This window comes from Cucurbita maxima, unplaced genomic scaffold (genome assembly GCF_002738345.1).
Source record: "Cucurbita maxima cultivar Rimu unplaced genomic scaffold, Cmax_1.0 Cma_Scf00034, whole genome shotgun sequence".
NCBI classification, from domain to species: Eukaryota; Viridiplantae; Streptophyta; class Magnoliopsida; order Cucurbitales; family Cucurbitaceae; genus Cucurbita; species Cucurbita maxima.
The window spans coordinates 1,308,390-1,326,389 of record NW_019272050.1 but is presented as its reverse complement, the minus strand read 5'-3'; the positions used below and the strand labels follow the sequence as shown (position 1 = coordinate 1,326,389).

General features: G+C 37.4%; 3 protein-coding genes and 1 non-coding gene across 4 annotated transcripts; 1 reads left to right on the top strand and 3 right to left on the bottom strand.

Annotated features, from left to right (window-relative positions):
* Nucleotides 1-162: 162 nt before the first annotated feature.
* On the bottom strand, nucleotides 163-5,967 carry LOC111467683 (O-fucosyltransferase 3-like). Its single transcript, XM_023112667.1, has 8 exons — nucleotides 5,200-5,967; nucleotides 4,052-4,119; nucleotides 3,845-3,933; nucleotides 3,600-3,762; nucleotides 2,294-2,583; nucleotides 1,902-2,106; nucleotides 910-1,067; nucleotides 163-770 (listed from the first exon to the last, which is right to left on the bottom strand). Exons 1-8 carry the CDS (start codon nucleotides 5,462-5,464, stop codon nucleotides 497-499), a joined length of 1,512 nt encoding a protein of 503 aa, XP_022968435.1. The 5' UTR covers nucleotides 5,465-5,967; the 3' UTR covers nucleotides 163-496.
* Nucleotides 5,968-8,084: 2,117 nt separating this feature from the next.
* LOC111467439 (pentatricopeptide repeat-containing protein At1g26900, mitochondrial) lies at nucleotides 8,085-10,294 on the bottom strand. The gene is made up of 2 exons (XM_023112338.1): nucleotides 10,261-10,294; nucleotides 8,085-10,170 (listed from the first exon to the last, which is right to left on the bottom strand). Exon 2 carries the CDS (start codon nucleotides 10,110-10,112, stop codon nucleotides 8,340-8,342), a length of 1,773 nt encoding a protein of 590 aa, XP_022968106.1. The 5' UTR covers nucleotides 10,113-10,170; nucleotides 10,261-10,294; the 3' UTR covers nucleotides 8,085-8,339.
* A 581-nt stretch (nucleotides 10,295-10,875) lies between these two features.
* Nucleotides 10,876-17,013, bottom strand: LOC111467440 (integrin-linked protein kinase 1-like). Its single transcript, XM_023112339.1, has 11 exons — nucleotides 16,467-17,013; nucleotides 15,463-15,537; nucleotides 14,886-15,002; nucleotides 13,875-13,969; nucleotides 13,336-13,456; nucleotides 13,154-13,233; nucleotides 12,240-12,299; nucleotides 11,912-12,033; nucleotides 11,738-11,823; nucleotides 11,538-11,653; nucleotides 10,876-11,398 (listed from the first exon to the last, which is right to left on the bottom strand). The coding sequence occupies exons 1-11, from the start codon at nucleotides 16,803-16,805 to the stop codon at nucleotides 11,272-11,274; spliced, it is 1,338 nt and encodes a 445-aa protein (XP_022968107.1). The 5' UTR covers nucleotides 16,806-17,013; the 3' UTR covers nucleotides 10,876-11,271.
* Nucleotides 17,014-17,567: 554 nt separating this feature from the next.
* On the top strand, nucleotides 17,568-17,729 carry LOC111467819. Its single transcript, XR_002714612.1, has one exon. It is a non-coding gene; the product is annotated as a U1 spliceosomal RNA (small nuclear RNA).
* Nucleotides 17,730-18,000: the final 271 nt, after the last annotated feature.

Genomic DNA, 18,000 nt, shown 5'->3' with positions numbered 1-18,000 from the left:
CTCAATCCTTCTAAGGCGGTAGCCTAAATGACTCATAGGGTTCATAGATTTAAACATTTTATACTTGTAACTATCACTTCTGTTAGATCAAACAGCAGAGAAGTGGAAAGCATGGGATTGCTTTAAGTTCTTAGAGAAAAGAAGCAAAACTGTTTCACTGAGTGAGTTTAGAAGCAAGCATAAAGCTCATACCTCGATCAGCTGTATTAACATCTGGAAAAATTGTTGACATCTCACATCTGATACAAATGATAACATTTTATGGCAGGATACAAGTTAAATACAAACATATAAATTATGAACAAATATGCTTGGATGTCCTAGGGAGAGTTCTGAAGATATTATTTATATTGCTTTGTATAAAAACTTTCAGGCTTGAGTATCGACAAAACCGGGCACTGTCCAATGAAAGTGAGAAGGTTTGCTCACCACATTGAAGCGGAAAATTTCCCCTGGGGCGCCACGAAAGTTTGGTTCTTGATTCGGTCAGTCGCAGTCAAAGTACTTTGCTCGAGTTACTGTGGCTTAGTGAGCCGTTGCAGTTTGTTCCCTCACAGAAGCATTCGTGAGGATTTGCATAAAAGTAATGTTCTTCCTTTGGTTTGTCTGGATTTACTCTTCGTTGCATTGGTTGTCCCTGTCTTTGCTCGTGAGCTGATCTTACAGCAGCTGCAAAGGCATCCCAAGGAAGTGTGCCATTCTGATGCATATCCAGTAATTCCACAAGTTTTTTTCTATCCAGTGTAATTGTTCTCTTAAATCCCAGGTATCTGTGAGCAGTATGAATTAAATCAGGAGAGTTTTGAAAACCTCAAGTAGAAATTAAAGACGAAATTAAAGACTGGATGACCATGAATAATACAACTGGAAGAAAACGATAATTGTTCGGCGAGAAATGACGTGGCACACCTGCGGTGACCTTCAACAAGTCTTGCCATGTTACCATCATAGGTAGGAATGAAAGTGTTACTGGCGATAGAGACCATAAAATCTAAAGCTGCCATTTGCGATGAATGATTCCGAAATAGATGCAATTCTTTTGGGGATAGCAAGGTTTCCTTTTTCACCTAAAATACAGTAAGGTTATGAATCTTATAAGAATAACATTCACACTAGTGTTTCAATGTAACATCCTAAACTATATTGTCCGCTTTGGACCGATGCGTATCGTCGTCAGCCTCGCGATTTTGAAACGCATTTGTTAGGGAGAGGTTTTCACACCCTTATAATGAATGCTTCTTGTTCCCCTCTCCAACCGATGTGTGATCTCACGATCCACCACCCTTGGAGGCTTAGCGTCTTCGCTGGCATATTGCTTGGTGTCTGGCTTTGATACCATTTATAATAGTCCAAGCCCGCTGCTAACAGATATTGTCCGCTTGGGCCTGTTACTTATCGCATCAGTCTCACAGTTTTAGAACGCGTCTGATAGGGAAAGGTTTCCACATCCTCATAAGATATACTTCGTTCCCCTCTCCAACCGATGTGAGATCTCACAATCCACCCCCTTTGGGGGCCTAGCGTCCTCGCTGGCCCACTGTTGGGTGTCTAGTGCTTATAACATTTGTAACAGCCCAAGTACACCGTTAGCAGATATTATCCACTTTGGCCCGTTACGTATTGCTGTCAACCTCATAGTTTTGAAACGTATTTACAAGGGAGAGGTTTCCACACTCTTATAAGGAATGTTTCGTTCTCCTCTCCAACCGATGTGAGATCTTACATTCATAAAGATGGCTTTCTTGGCTACTAGGCAGTGTCCAACGACAGCTTCACTTTGTTCTCACAAAGGGTTCACGGGAAGTCATGCAGATTAAAAGTTTCAGCCAATTGTCTTCATAGACAGTCACATCACATCAAAAGGTGAAATTTTAAGCACAAGATATAATGATGGTACTCACAATCAGTGGGAAGGCTTCCCTGAGAGCTGCAAGTCTCCGTTCACTACCATAAACCTCACCAGCAGCAATATATATCTGCGTCTCCTTGTTAAAACCCATGGCCTGTAAAGTCAGTGCTGTTTCCTCTGGGGTCAGAGGACACAGACCTTGTGATCTCCTCTTTTCAGACGAGATCTCTTTCTCCCTCCACCAAGGGAATGCATATCTGGATAAATTTCAACTATAGATTACTATTTCACCTAAGCAGCATCCATCAGCTTGGTATAACCACAATGATAGAAGAGAAACTAAAAGGTACATATACACCAGAATATTTAGGCATATATGAACAATAATAATGAAAAATCTTCAGTGATTGGATCCTCAGAAGTTTAATTTTCAAATTTACGAACCTCATCCGTTTGAGCTCATCAGCTTCTTCCTTTGTACAGCCATGTGTACAACCCGAAAAGGCCAGCATATCCATCTCGTATCTCAAATGCAAGACCACAATAGGTCCCTTTTCTTGAAGTAGACGAATTAACTTATAACCCAGCGTCTCAATCTGGGGCGAGAATTTCAGTGCCTGGAAATTGACACGACACCTGAGTTTCTGTAGATAAAGTGGGATTCCGTTGTTTGCCAAGCGTGCATCTGTTTTATTAAAATGTAACACCTTATGCTTCTTAAAGAGAGGAAGAATCTGCACAATGGGTTTTAAGGCATTAGATTATGAAGTCAAAAGGCAAAATAGAGAGTATAAATAAGAGCACAAGAAGATGGTTCTATTGTTGAAGTACTACTCAAAACACCTTGTATTATTTTTAGTTTATATTCATACTATACTTTTTTTTTTCTTTTCTCATTCAAGTACTACTCAAAACACCTTGTATTCAGTTGTGCAAAGGCTTTATGGCCAAGTGAATTACATTTCTTTCAGAATTAATATAAATTTTGCCGTGATATTCTTTTAATTTGAAAAAAATGCGTAAGAATTAGAGGCTCCTCCTTTAGCCCTTTGTAAGGGCCCAAGCTCACCGCTAGCAGATATTGTCTACTTTGGCTCGTTAGGTATCGTCATGAGCCTCAGTTTTAAAACTTATCTACTAGGGAGAGGTTTCAACACCCTTGTAAGGAATGTTTTATTCCCCTCTCCAACTGATGTGGAATCTCACAATTCACCCCTTGGGGGCCAGCGTTTTTGCTGGCACACCTGGCTTTGATACCATATGTAACAGCCCAAGCCCAAGTCCACCGCTAGTAAATATTGTCCGCTTTGGCTCGTTACATATCGCCGTCAGCCTCATGGTTCAATTGCTATTGCCAAGCCTAAGAATCTAGTAACTGGGAGACCTTCTTACAGGGTAGGTTATGATACTTCCAGAAAATTTTGGAGGTCAATAATAATTTTCAAAGTGTCCTATTTCCTAGCCTGTATAAAATCTCTGAGAGTGAACAGAAGTGAGTTCACATGCCAATTTGGGGGGCAGTTGGCCTCACTGGGTTTGAGAAAAGACTACAAAATTCATAGTATTCCCTAGCCAATTCAGACCTAACATTCGCTCAACAAGATAATAATCTCAAAGCTGCACTCAATTGGTTTCTACATATAACTTGGTAATATCACAGATTCATCATTTGACCATCCAAGGGACCTAGATTTGCATCTAATAAGTAATATGAAAAACTAGGGTACACGTTAGAAAAAATAGTGCAAACCTGTGTTAAATAATATTTTTCATTTGACCAGCTAACAGGAGGCATGGCAAATTGTGTAAATCCATGTTTCCTATTGAACTTTTTAGGTAGTCTTCTGATAATGTGGACTTCATCTCTCAGTGACTCGATAAAATGGCTCACATTAAATACGTCATCAAAATTACTGCACGAGAGCTTTAGTTAACATATTGAAGTCTATGTAAAAGTAAGCAACCAAGCTACAGAAAGCAAGAAAAGGAATATACCTAGGGTCTGCCCAAAAAGATGCTTTATCAAGTTCTGGAACAACCAATGTCAAGTTCAAAAGGCGAGCAACAGTCACCATATCACAGATCTGAAACGCTTAATTAGATGAGTCCAATATATCATCCTTTCAAGGAAAAGAACAAAAAATAATATAGGCATAAATTAGGAAGATGGGGGAAAGAAATAGCAAGTCAAAAAGTGCACACCGCAGCACGCATTTGATTTAAGCCTCCATTGCAGGACACTCGAAGATAACCATTGCTTGAATAGTTTCCTGCACAAATTGAGATCTTTAAGTCAAATTCTCCCCAAAGCAAATAGTGGAAACGATAATTTTAGAGATTGAAGTGGAATGTATGAGTAATCCAAGTAGTTCAACTGTGATGCCAATGAAGGATAATTTATTCCATGAATTAAAAGGGATGATAATAGCAATGCTTGAAATAGGATAACACTTCTATGAAGTATGAAATAACCTTGGTTCATTAGATAAATTTTTTTGACATTAGCTATAACTCTGTAATATTGTTGAGGATTATTGAGAGGAGTAGTCTCACATTGACTAATTAAGAGAACGATCATAGGTTTATAAGTAAGGAATATTATCTCCTGAGGCCTTTTAGGAAACCAAAAGTAAAGCCATAAGAGCTTATGCTCAAAGCAGACAGTATCATACCATTGTAGAGGATCACGATCTTAACATGGAACCAGAGTCATGTCCTTAATTTAGTCATACTAATAGAATTCTCAAGTGTCGTACAAAGAAATTTTGAACCTCGAAGGTATAGTCAAAGGTGACTCAAGTGTCCAACAAATGGTGTACTTTGTTCGATGACTCCAAAAAAGGAGTCGAGCCTCAACTAAGAGGAGGTTGTTCGAGAGCTCCAGAGAAGGAGGCATTAAGAGGAGGCTCTATGGTATACTTTGTTCGAAAGGAGGATTGTTGAGAATTATTGAGAGGAGTAGTCCTTCATCGGCTAATTAAGAGAAAGATTATAGGTTTATAAGGAACAATCTCTCCATTGATATCAGACCTTTTCGGGAAACCAAAAGCAAAGTCACGATGATTCCTAACTAAGAGGTGTTTGAGAACACTCCACAATGCATGCTCTTAAGCTAAACAAATCCACCAGCAGAACAGTTCAGCGATCCTATTCCATAATGAACCAAACTCAATTATGGCTACCCTTGAATGCATTATTTTCACATTGAAACATTGAGACATGGGAAACTAAAAGCGTCGCATACAGCAGGAACAAACGTAATTATCCAGAGGTCACAATTAGAAGTTTCAAAGAAAAAACATGCCACCATCTCCGATAAGAGAGAGACAGATTGAGGTTAAGGAACTAACTAGCTGGAAGAAATGGCGTCGATTGGATGGACTCGTCGACGTGAAGAGAGAGCGGAATCCCAGTCACTTGCGAAATCCGATTGGCTATATTGGATATAAAATGGGGATGCCATAGCTTCCCAAATGCAACGATCTGGATCAAAAATGTCCAAACCAAAATGCTGAAGCAGATACGAACAAACGAGACCTGCAAACGGGTCCTCGGAATTACAGGACCTGGGAGCTTATCGCACCTAACCTGTATACTCTCAGATCTATCTTCCATTGCTCCGCTAAACACCACATTGCTGCCTCATTCAAAGTCCGAACCGATTCCCACGTTCAAAAAACTCATTCTGTCGCATAAGATTTCAGATTCGCATCACCGTTACCACTCAAAATCCAAGAACACAAACAGCTTACAGGAAATCAAATTGTCGCGATCATGCAAATGGATTCAGCTCGGGGAATATAATCTCAAAAGATGGAAGATCGAAAAGGCTGAATCGGGCAATCAGCAATGAACATCAGCTAACGGGCTATTTGAAATCGTATAAAAACGGGAAAACATGAGAAATGATGGAGGTGCGGAGTGAAGGTGGCGAATCACGAGCTTAAAATGAAGAAAATTAAGCCCGAACAACTAAATAAATGCCTTCTCACTAAACTTTCCCGCAAATTTCTGAAGCTCAACAAAAAATGAACAAAATGGAAAATCAAACAAACGCTGAAATGTACGTGAGCGCTGGAAATTACTGACTAGTTTGTTGTTTTATTTTATGCCATTTTTGGAGAGATTCGTCTCATCTTCACCTGTCTTTGATTTTATTCTAATTTTTCTTCTGATTTGGACTAACGTAATTATTTTTATTGTCCAATTTCTTCAAAGAATTTTGAATTTTTGTAAAGTGAAACTAAAAGGCTAAATAAATAAATTATATATGAGATTTTAATTACAATTAATTTATATCCAAGAGAAGCAATTGAAGTACAAATTATTATGTAACCACTAAATATCAAAAAATAATCATGTTTATTCCACAATGTCATGCATCCAAAATAATTACTATAAATAGATAAATAATCATCATAAACAAACAATTGGAAATTATGTTTGAAGGAGACACTTTATCTGAAAATAATCTCACACCATTATTTTTCATAATGAAGATATAAATAATTGAAAATGATTAGATATTGATTGACAAGACATGTTACGGTTCAAAAAGGAATATATATATATATATATATTCCAACTCTGATACCATTTGTAACAATCCAAGTCTACCGTTACTAGTNACACTTTATCTGAAAATAATCTCACACCATTATTTTTCATAATGAAGATATAAATAATTGAAAATGATTAGATATTGATTGACAAGACATGTTACGGTTCAAAAAGGAATATATATATATATATATATATTCCAACTCTGATACCATTTGTAACAATCCAAGTCTACCGTTACTAGTATATATATATATATATATATTCCAACTCTGATACCATTTGTAACAATCCAAGTCTACCGTTACTAGTTATTGTCCGCTTTGGCTCTTACGTATTGTCGTCAATCTCACGGTTTTCAAAAGCGTCTATTAAGGAGAGTTTTCCACATCCTTATAAGAAATGATTTGTTCCCCTCTCCAATCGATATGAGATCTCACAGTCCACCTTCTTGGGAGTCCAGTGTCCTCGCTAGCACACCGCCTAGTGTCTGGCTCTAATACCATTTGTAATAGCCCAGACTCACCGTTATGAGATATTGTCCGTTTTGACCAGGTACATATCACCATCATCCTCACGGTTTTCAAATGCGTCTGTTAGGGAGAGCTTTCTACATCCTTATAAAGAATGTTTCGTTCCCCTCTCTAATCGATATAGGATCTCACAGTCCACCTTCTTGGGAGTCCAGTGTCCTCGCTAGCACACCGCCTGGTGTCTGGCTCTAATACCATTTGTACACCTTCTTGGGAGTCCAGTGTCCTCGCTAGCACACCGCCTGGTGTCTGGCTCTAATACCATTTGTAATAACCCAAGCTCACCGTTAGGAGATATTGTCCGTTTTGACCAGTTACATATCACCATCAACATCACGGTTTTCAAATGCGTCTGTTAGGGAGAGCTTTCTACATCCTTATAAGGAATGCTTCGTTCTCCTCTCCAATCGATATGAGATCTCACAGTCCACCTTCTTGGGAGTCCAGTGTCCTCGCTAGCACACCGCCTAGTGTCTGGCTCTAATACTATTTATAATAGCCCAGACTCACCGTTATGAGATATTGTCCGTTTTGACCAGGTACATATCACCATCAGCCTCACGGTTTTCAAATGCGTCTGTTAGGGAGAGCTTTCTACATCCTTATAAAGAATGTTTCGTTCCCCTCTCTAATCGATATGGGATCTCACAATCCACCTTCTTGGGAGTCCAGTGTCCTCGCTAGCACACCGCTTGGTGTCTGGCTCTAATACCATTTGTAATAACCCAAGCTCACCGTTAGGAGATATTGTCCGTTTTGACCAGTTACATATCACCATCAGCATCACGGTTTTCAAATGCGTCTGTTAGGGAGAGCTTTCTACATCCTTATAAAGAATGTTTCGTTCCCCTCTCTAATCGATATGGGATCTCACAGTCCACCTTCTTGGGAGTCCAGTGTCCTCGCTAGCACACCGCTTGGTGTCTGGCTCTAATACCATTTGTAATAACCCAAGCTCACCGTTAGGAGATATTGTCCGTTTTGACCAGTTACATATCACCATCAGCATCACGGTTTTCAAATGCGTCTGTTAGGGAGAGCTTTCTACATCCTTATAAAGAATGCTTCGTTCCCCTCTCTAATCGATATGGGATCTCACAGTCCACCTTCTTGGGAGTCCAGTGTCCTCGCTAGCACACCGCCTGGTGTCTGGCTCTAATATCATTTGTAATAACCCAAGCTCACTGTTAGGAGATATTGTCCGTTTTGACCAGTTACATATCACCATCAGCATCTCGGTTTTCAAATGCATCTGTTAGGGAGAGCTTTCTACGTCCTAATAAGAAATGTTTCGTTTCCTTCTCCAACCGATGCGGGATCTCACAACCTTTCTTTCTCTAACTAAAATGATGTACAGCTCTCGTGAACACCAGGTCAGTTATTCCTAATAGTTTAGGCTAATACAAATTATCCATTTCAATCATACTACGACCAGCTTCTTTTCTTGCCTTCTCAGTTTGCATTTGAGATGATCTAATTCCTTCTTTCATTCTGTTTTCTTCCTCAATTTGCTGATACTGTGTATAATCAGACAGTCTCCCAGCAACGGCATATGTACTAGACAGGAGCATTGAATCCGTGGGGTGTTCATCGTTTAAATCAACTAGCATTCTCATCGCAGACTCTCCCAGTTCAACATCTCCATATACCCTACAGGCTGCCAGCAGCGCACGCCAACCCGTTATATCGCCCTCGGAAGGCAAGCTCTTGATTAGCTTATGAGCTTCCTCCAACAACCCTGCACGACCAAGAAGATCAATAATGCATCCATAGTGCTCAATCTTTGGTGTCATTCGATATTCATACACCATTCTCTTGAAACATCTCATACCCTCTATCACTATGCCTCCATGACTACAAGCATTCAAGACAGCCAAGAAAGTTATTTCGTTGGGCCTAAAACCCTCCTCCTCCATCCTAAACAAAGTGTCAATAGCCTTCCTTGTCTGACCATGAGCCCCATAACCAGTGATCATGGCGGTCCAAGTCTTTACATCTTTATCCTTTATCTTATCGAAAATGTCGATCGCCTTGTCTAGGAACCCACATTTAGCATACATATCAATTAGAGCTGTTCCAAGAGCAGTATCTAGAACAAGTCCTTCCTCCTCCACATAATGGCCAAGGTATTTACCTGTACCAACAGCACCGAACGTAGAACAAGCTGAAAGTAATCCTGCCAATGTGGATGAATTGGGTTGCTTTCCTTCATGTTTCATGAGATGAAGTGAATCTATAGCGATTTCTAACATGCCATTTCTAGCATAGTTATCTATCAAACAATTCCAGAGAACAACATCCTTCTCAGCAACTTCATCAAAGATCAGCTGTCCTGATTCCAAATCTTTAAATTTTGCATACATATTAATCAAACAAGTAACCACATTGAGATCAGAACATAAACCCAGCTTAATACATTGTCCATGAAGAGACCTTCCATCTAAGGAATAGCCGACATCACCCACAGCAGATGAAACAGTTAATACTGTATAAGCGCCGGCGATCAAACCTCTCCTACACATTTGTCTAAAAAAATCTAAAACAACAGTGGGCTGAGATGCATGAAGATAACCACCCATCAAAGTATTCCACGATACCAAGTCGTTTCTTTGAGGAATTTCATCAAACAGTTTACGGGCATCTCCAATTTGGCCACACGCGCAGTAAAAATGTAGAAGCATGTTATTTAGATGACTGAATAAACCATGCCCAGATCTATGAACAATCCCATGAATCCCCTGCCCAGAATTAATTGCTAATTCTCGAGCACAGGCTTTCAGAATTGTTATGAAAGAGAACTCATCAGGCAAGAAGTCCTGATTCCTCAGGTCATTGAAAATAACAAAAGCTTGTTTTGAATCGTCGCTATTAGAATAGCCTCTAAGCATAGTATTGAACATAAAGAGATTCGGGTTTCGTATAACCTTGAAAATGGAAGCTGCATAATTGATATCCAGTATGGTGGAAGCAAGAAGTTTGCTTAATGTGAAAGGGACGAGGTCAAGAGCAGTCTTGACCATGTAGCAGTGGATTTGAGAGATATCTGAAGTTCCATTGCATGATTTCAGTAGAAAAAGTAGCTTTTGATCATCTGAAGATACGCCATGGCCGAGATTTTTGGACCAAATGTTTAAATTCCGCCGCAGGCACAAGGCATGGGATAAGCTCATGAACCTGGGTTGCTTGAAGAAGGTTTTGAAGCTCAAAAACACGATGACAGGCCGATCCCTACAAAGTAAGACATTGAATGCCGTGAAATTCAGTATCGATCAATAATGTTTGTAGTTCTTGTAAACGAAACCTAAGAGAAAGACGTACCAGATTGTTTTATAACATGGACGCAAAAAATTCCGGAAATCGTTTCCGGAAATGAAATGTGATTTCATAAAAATATGGACTTCGCCTCAAAATTGCAAATGATAATAATAATAAATAATAATTTTCTTTTTTAAAAAAATCCCCTTTCATAAAATAATTTTAAAAGTATTATAATAATTTAGTTCTTGAATTTTATCAAAGTCGGCTGATTTAGGGAATGATCATGAATTCAAGAAATATCTCTTCATTGGTATAAGACTTTTTGAGAAAGTCGGGAAGCAAGAGAACTTATGCTCAAAGTGGACAATATCATGAATTTAGAGAATGATAATAGATTTATAATCAAAGAATACAAATCAATATTGAGAACTATTTATAAGAATATCATGTTTAAACAATGTCTTTGTGTTGCTTTATAAACATATATCAAGTGAAATGAGCACTAGCAAGAGCATGGATCAAAATAGGGTAAAAAACCCATTATACAAAAATATAAAAATAATGGATAGTAATAATACAATTATTTAAAATAAAATTTGGGTTTAAAAAATAAAAAAATAGTTAAAGTAAGTAAACTTTAAAAATAAATAAAAAAGGTGAAAAAGCACTTCCTAGTTCATCCCGCCGGCAAAAAGCGCCGGGCATTGATATACTGCACTTGCAAGGGAAAATCAACTAAATCCATTTTTTACATGAAAAGATAAATAGTTCACAGAACCCGAACTAAATTACAATTGAGAGATGAGAAGAAACAATTAAATTAAATCCTATGAGGCAATGAAGAATGCCAGATTCAAGAGGAGATTCCTCCACAGAGTATAATTTCAATCAAAATCACAGCCTCTGTTCAAAATCAACATTCGAACAGCAGAGTGAAAGCAGCCGTAAGATCTTATTTTTTCACAATCTTTGCTAGTCGAGAAAAAAGCTTCAACTTCGAGGGCCATAATCCAGCAGAAGAAAGCTGAATGTTAGGAACTGCAAACAATCTTCATACCACAACTTTGAATGTTATGCATTAAACAAATTCCAGGAATGATCAGTGGGAAGATTTTCCTTCACCCTTTCAAGTCTTTTGAGAATCTCCAAGAAAGAAGGTCTCTTGTTCATATCAGATGCCCAACATTCTTCTGTTAAACTGGGAAGAACCAAACCAGAAGAGGTAGTAAATGAGAAGCTATTCCATAAATTGATCTAAAAGGCACGTGTTTTTCACATCAGAAGAAGCAATCTTGATGATTGTTAGATTGAAAGGGAAACAGGAATGATCAACTTACTCCCTTAGAACGGGAAGGTATCCTTTCGAATGGAACATCGGTCGATGACCTTCAGCCACATATTTGGCAGCTTCATAAGGCTCATAATTTGCCAGTGGTGGATCTCCCTCAAGCATCTGCACCATTTGGAATGTTGCTGCGAGTCAAATATAGTCTCTTGCAATAAAAGTATACTTCTGTACTCTGAATGCAAAAATTACCTCGTATAATATCATTGCAAAAGAAAACACGTCCACCTTCTTATCATATTTTCTGTGCTTAAATACTTCAGGAGCCATATACCGGTCTTTTCGCCATGTGCAGGATGTGAAAAGGAAGATTTAAGCATTGAAGAGTTTTATAAAACTGAAAATAGCAGTATGATATGTACTTACAGCTCCCAGTCTCGCCAGTCATTTTGTAAACATCATGTGAATTCTGAACCTTGATGAGTTTGCTTAGACCAAAATCACCAACTTTTAGATGGTCGGCTCCGGAATTAACCAACAGAACGTTCCTAGAATTTCAAAATACTCTTCCAATTATAAAAATAGATGACAGCAAACTCAATCCAATCTACGCTGGTTCAAAAGAATGTGAATACAATATGACAGCAGAAAGCTCATAAATCATATGGTATTTCAAGTCTTAAAAAGTTAATCCCTTGCAAAAAGTTGCTGGAGTGAGAGAGAAATCGCATGCTGATTAAAGTCTCAAACTCACCTTGGTTTTAGGTCACGGTGAATTATAACATTTGGTTCATTGTGGAGATAAGCCATTCCCCTGGAACAGAAATCATTGTCAAACTAGTTAGCACGATTAGTAAATTTTCGAGGGAGCAAATACTGGACTCAGTTAAATGTTAGACCAATTACTTCCTTATGACCATTAATTTCTAGAGTTTGAGTACGATGTGATTTTAGAAACTGTGAAGTATAGCCTACCCTAATCAAGGAAAAACCCAGCACGAAAATCAGTAAAATGACTCAAAACAATCATTAAATGAGCTTGTTTACAAATAGATTATACAACAGCCACGTATTAGTAACATAGAAGCCTATTTCTCAACTTATGGGAATGAGTGTATTGAAGCCTATTGAAACCTATTTCTTACATCGATTAGATACACTCATTCCCATACTAACATAGAAGCCTATAATCAAATGACCTTGTTCACAAACGTGATATTGAAGCCTATTTCTCAACTTATGGAAAAGCAGTGTAAGAAGATCAATTCTGGCAGAAGTAGAATTCAAATAAGAGAAAATTTAATCTTTTCATTTCCTCTTTTATTTCCAGCAATCTTCAAAGAATCTTATTTCTTCTTGGTAAAATTTTCAAGGAATCAGGTTTCTTTCCATTAAAATAATTATGTATACATTTCTTTAAGAACAATTAGATGAATTTGCCCACAAATGAAATAGCAAGGTTTAAAAGGAAATAACGATATATCATGGAGAGAAGGATCTTCCATTGTTCTACGGGCAGTGAGGAGCCAAACTAGCCCAACATTGATTTATCTGGCAATGTCTAGAGTTAAACTTTAAAAATTTCTAGATTTGCTCTTTTATTTCCAACAATCTTCGAGGCATCTTCTTTCTCTTTTATAAAAGTTTAAAGTAATCAAATTATTATACCTGGCAATGTCCAGTGCAAAATTGATGGCCGTTGAAGGACTGAGTGAACCTTTATCCTTGAGGTACTGGTGAAGATCACCCTAAGGGACAGAATGTCAAACAGCATGAGTAAATTACAACTTGAAAAGAATGAAAACCTGAAAATTTTCAGAATTAGTATAAAAAGAAACTCTATCAATTACCCCTCTTAAGTATTCAGTGACTAACATAAGTGGTTTCTTATCAGTGACAGCTCCAAGAAATTGGACTATGTTCGGGTGGCGTAGTTTCACCAAGAGATTAACCTCATGTCGAAAATCCTGACTGAATGAGAAAAGCCAACATATAAATTAACTCCAATCATATTGATTTAGTAAAGATTTATATGGTTCTTACAAATTTTTTTTAAGAAAAAAAGACGAAAGATTTATGTGAAAACAAATAAGAAATTAGTTTTGGGGGGTTCTGGTGGATATTGCGCCAGTTGAAACAAGATTCCAGGCTGCTGGTGCAAGGAAAAGCAAAATGAAATAAATAAATTTATAATTCCGTAGATTTCACTGGCATGTTGTGTATAAGGAATACATATAAAATTTAAAAGTAAAAATATTGTTATAAATGGTCATTATTTTCTGAATTTATTTCCTTCAATATATATTTTTTATAAGTTAGAGAACAAATGGGACACATGCAATCGCAATAAGATAGGGTACAGGTCCATCAGATGGATATTGGATCTTACATCACAAGTCTGTCATCAGATAGTGATGGAAGGATACGTTTGACAGCTACAGGGGTTCCACGCCAGTAGGCCTTCAAAATTTCCCCGAAGGACCCCTGCAAAAGACAGGCATTCCTAAGTGAAAACTACTCTCTTAAATGTATTGAGAATCATACGAACAAAGCATTCAAACCACGAAAAAAAAACATAAAAGAATAAAATGAAAGGCCTAACATTAAGTTATTTCAGAAATCATACAGAGAGGGGAATCGATTAAATTTAAAGATGACAGTTATTTTCCCCAATTCTGTAACCAAAAGGCAAGCATGAGTTTTTCTTTTTTCAAGAAGAGAAATGAATGAATAAAAGGAGTTAAAAGACTCCCAAACACCAAAAGGGGTATTGTAATAAAGCTTTTCTATTGGAAATCAAAGAAGAAAGACTATAGTCATAAAAAGGTGTATACATTTACACCAATACAAAGCATGATACAAAATCAAGACCATGAAACTCTGAAAATCCAAGTAAATGTCCTTGAAAATTCAAACGTTTAACTCACACCAAAGCTTCGAGAAAAAAAAACTCAGTTGATAACTATCCATAAGGATTTCTTCACATCATGGAAGAGGTCCACAAAAACTGAAGCAAGCATCAGTTTTTACACCCATTAAAAGGAAAAGTTCAGGGGAAATAAACCTCTCAGTAACAATATAAGGCCAACTGGCTGAAAGAATCTTTTAGGCTCTTTGTTCCAAGACAACTCGAACCTTGAATTCCTCAGTTTCAATTTGCTAAAAGTTTTCATTTTCTTCAATCAATTAACACACTTCAGACCTGTACTTGCATTTCTTGATGCAGTTAACTAACAAAATAGATTCAGATTATAATTTGTAACCAATGTACTCTTTTATACAGGAACTGTAATAACACAAACAACATTCTAGTTCCATGATCATGAGGAAAGATTTCAAATTCTTGGATGGTGAAAAAAAAATCCTACTTGCTGGCAATTTGAAGAAAGATCATTTTTACCTTGCCGATAATAGCTGAGTTAGAAAAATCTAGTTCCGTGGGATCAATTTCCCAGTCACATTTATTTGGCAGAGGAGGAGGAACAGGCTTCGGTTCAAAATGGCTTCCATTTTGGCCCTGCAACATATATCTTCATTCTTAGATAGAAATTAGGTAACAAATAAAAACCTGATATGAAGAATACTCAGTTTCTCTAGTTTTGTATCAAGAAGAAAAAAGAAGAAGATTCATCGAGTAATATGAAATATTTTAATCTTTAAATCCAGTCAGCTCAAAAACATGTGGAGTACTAAGACGAGAATCTAAGATAAAATATAGAAATGGAATAAAAGGATTGCAATAACACTGAAGATTCACAGAAAATGCAAGAAAATTTGTGATATGACTGAACATAGAACGAATGTAAACAGAAGCATCTAATTTTCACAGTAATCAGGAAAATATAGAAAGTAAGAAGAGGTGTCTGATTGCAAAGAAGAATGAATAGTATAAAAATAAAATTACACTAACACGGCCAATTGGCACGAATATAGCCTGACATAAATACAAAAATCTAAAAGGGAAGCTCTTCACTTACATAGGAAAGGCCACCATATGATTTTAATAACTCAATCATGCCATGCTTTTTAGCTCCTTCTGCATCAGCTAGCGGCTGTAATAGAGGGGACAAGATCCTTGTATGAGGGTAGTGATGCTAAGTAATTTATGCGAATGTTGCATTCAATAATAAACTTTAAACATTCCCACATAGCATCGATAAAATAGAGAAACAGAGTACATAACTAGTAAATATGAGAGCAAGCTCATTGTGAACGCATTACATTTCTTAAGTAAGCTCAAGAACTCAAGGACACAGTTAAGCAACCTATAAAACAGATCTTGTTCAAGAAAGGTCTTTCTTACCAATAGAGTCAGGAAAACAACATTCATCTAGACTAGCAATAAATACAGAGCCGCTTAATTCCACTTCAAGAGCATGAGCAACTTTACAACAACGGATCAGTTGCAAACTAAAATCCATCCTTCAGCGTTGACCAAACTTAAATTACATCAAACGCAGTGCAGGGAGTTCAGATAAACCGGGTAAGGCAAATCTTTCCCGGAGTAGTACAATCATAAAGCCTTTGGGCTGTGGCATATACTCTTTTTCCATTTACAGACTCAATCATATGCCCACATATGCGGAAGAGACAAATTTCTTTTAACTCGAAGAACGCGTATATGTAATAAATAATTGGGGTGGGGAGTGTGGCTTAAGGTCATTTAGGATTGTGGAATTTTCCCGGGAAATTTGGCTCGTATAAACTCTAAGCTCATATCAGCGTATTGTATGCAAAATCCCGCGGATTGCCCGCTAGCCTTAACGGAACGCCACTATACATATGGCTGAATTACCGTACTGGCTTGAAATTCAAACGTGCAGCTATAATTATCAAGAGAACTCGAATCAAACCCAAATATGGAAGGAGTGTATGTAAAAGGAAAGAAACGTCAAATAGTAATCGAACCATCGTATGAACAAACACAGAGTAAAGTTCCTATAAAGAAAAATTTCCGGATAAAACAGGAGATAAAACTTACAGTATTCTTCCAGCGATCTTGGGCATTAACATCAGCGCCGTGTTCAATCAAACACTTGGCAACGTCGATCCAGCCATGAAGCGATGCAACATGGAGAGGGGTGCGGTTGTCGTAATCTCTAGCATGGACAAGGGACTGATCCTCCTCCAGAAGTTTGCGAACAGCAGCAGGATCATTTTGGTGAGCGTGCCACAATATCATCGACGTTCTACTAACTCTCGCTTTCTCCTTCTGCTTCTCCTTGCTCGTCCCCGATGCCAATGACGACGAGGAGTTTCCCTTACCTCCTGAATTCCCCGGCGTTGGAAAACCGGCGGCACTCCCGGAAGGTAAGCTCATGGTCAGAATTTCGGGATCTTCAAGATCGGATCGAAAGGAGGGAAAGAACTCGAAACTCTTCCTTGACTTGCACTTCAATCGGATTGAATGCGACTCCGGATATTTTTGGGTTATGGATTTCAAAATTACTTAATTATAATTTAAGATCATGTGAGCTTGAGAGGTAAAGTCAAGAAAGAAATGCATAAATGGGAACAAATTCACATCCGAATCTGAACAAGTGGGAAAGGCTAAGGATTTTACCTTTTCAATTCTACATATTCATCTTCATCCCAAAAGGATAAAACTTCGAGATTTTATGACACCAACTGAATTTAGTTTCATTTTTTTCTACACAATTAAAACCCGACAAAATAAAAAATATATATATTTAATTGTAAGGTTTTTTTTTTTTTTTTAATAATTATAATTGTAAGTTGTATTTATCTATTCTCCACCTTTTAAATAACTTAGCGTAAATCTCAAAGTTTGAACTTTATATTTATTTAATTGAATTTTAAATTAGAAAATGTAAAGAGCTATTAGGAGAACAAATATAATATTTTAAAATCATTAAAGAAATATAATTTAATCATTGAAAAATCATAACCTTATGAACATTTAACGGATTGAAAATGTCTCTGGGTTCAACCTTTGGCCCATCACAAGGAGAGAGTACAAGAGCCCATTGTAAGCTACACTAAATTTGTCCCACATCGAAAACACGGAAATGGGAAGAGGTTAGATGCAGTATATAAAGGAAGGGACTACGGCCGTTGAAACATACTTACCTGGATGGGGTCAATGGGCGATCAGTAAGGCTCATGGCCTAGGTTGGTGACCTCCATTGCACTTCGGAGGGGCGCCCGTCTAAGGTCTGCCCAAAGTGGCAGAGCCTACATCATAATTTGTGGTAGTGGGGGCCTGCGTTCGCGCGGCCCCTCTTAACTCCAGTGTAAGAATCTTAATTCAGAAAGTTGTACCGTGTAAGTGAATATTTGTAGCTAAATTTATTATATAATATAGCCAAATAATTGAGGTAGGATAATCTCACCCAATAATGTTGTTTAGTTTGTTTGAAGTCTACGATTATTGGTCAAAATACAAAAAAAAAAAAAAAAAAAAAAAAAAAAAAAAAAAAAAAAAAAAAAAAAAAAAAAAAAAAAAAAAAAAAAAAAAAAAAAAAAAAAAAAAAAAAAAAAAAAAAAAAAAAAAA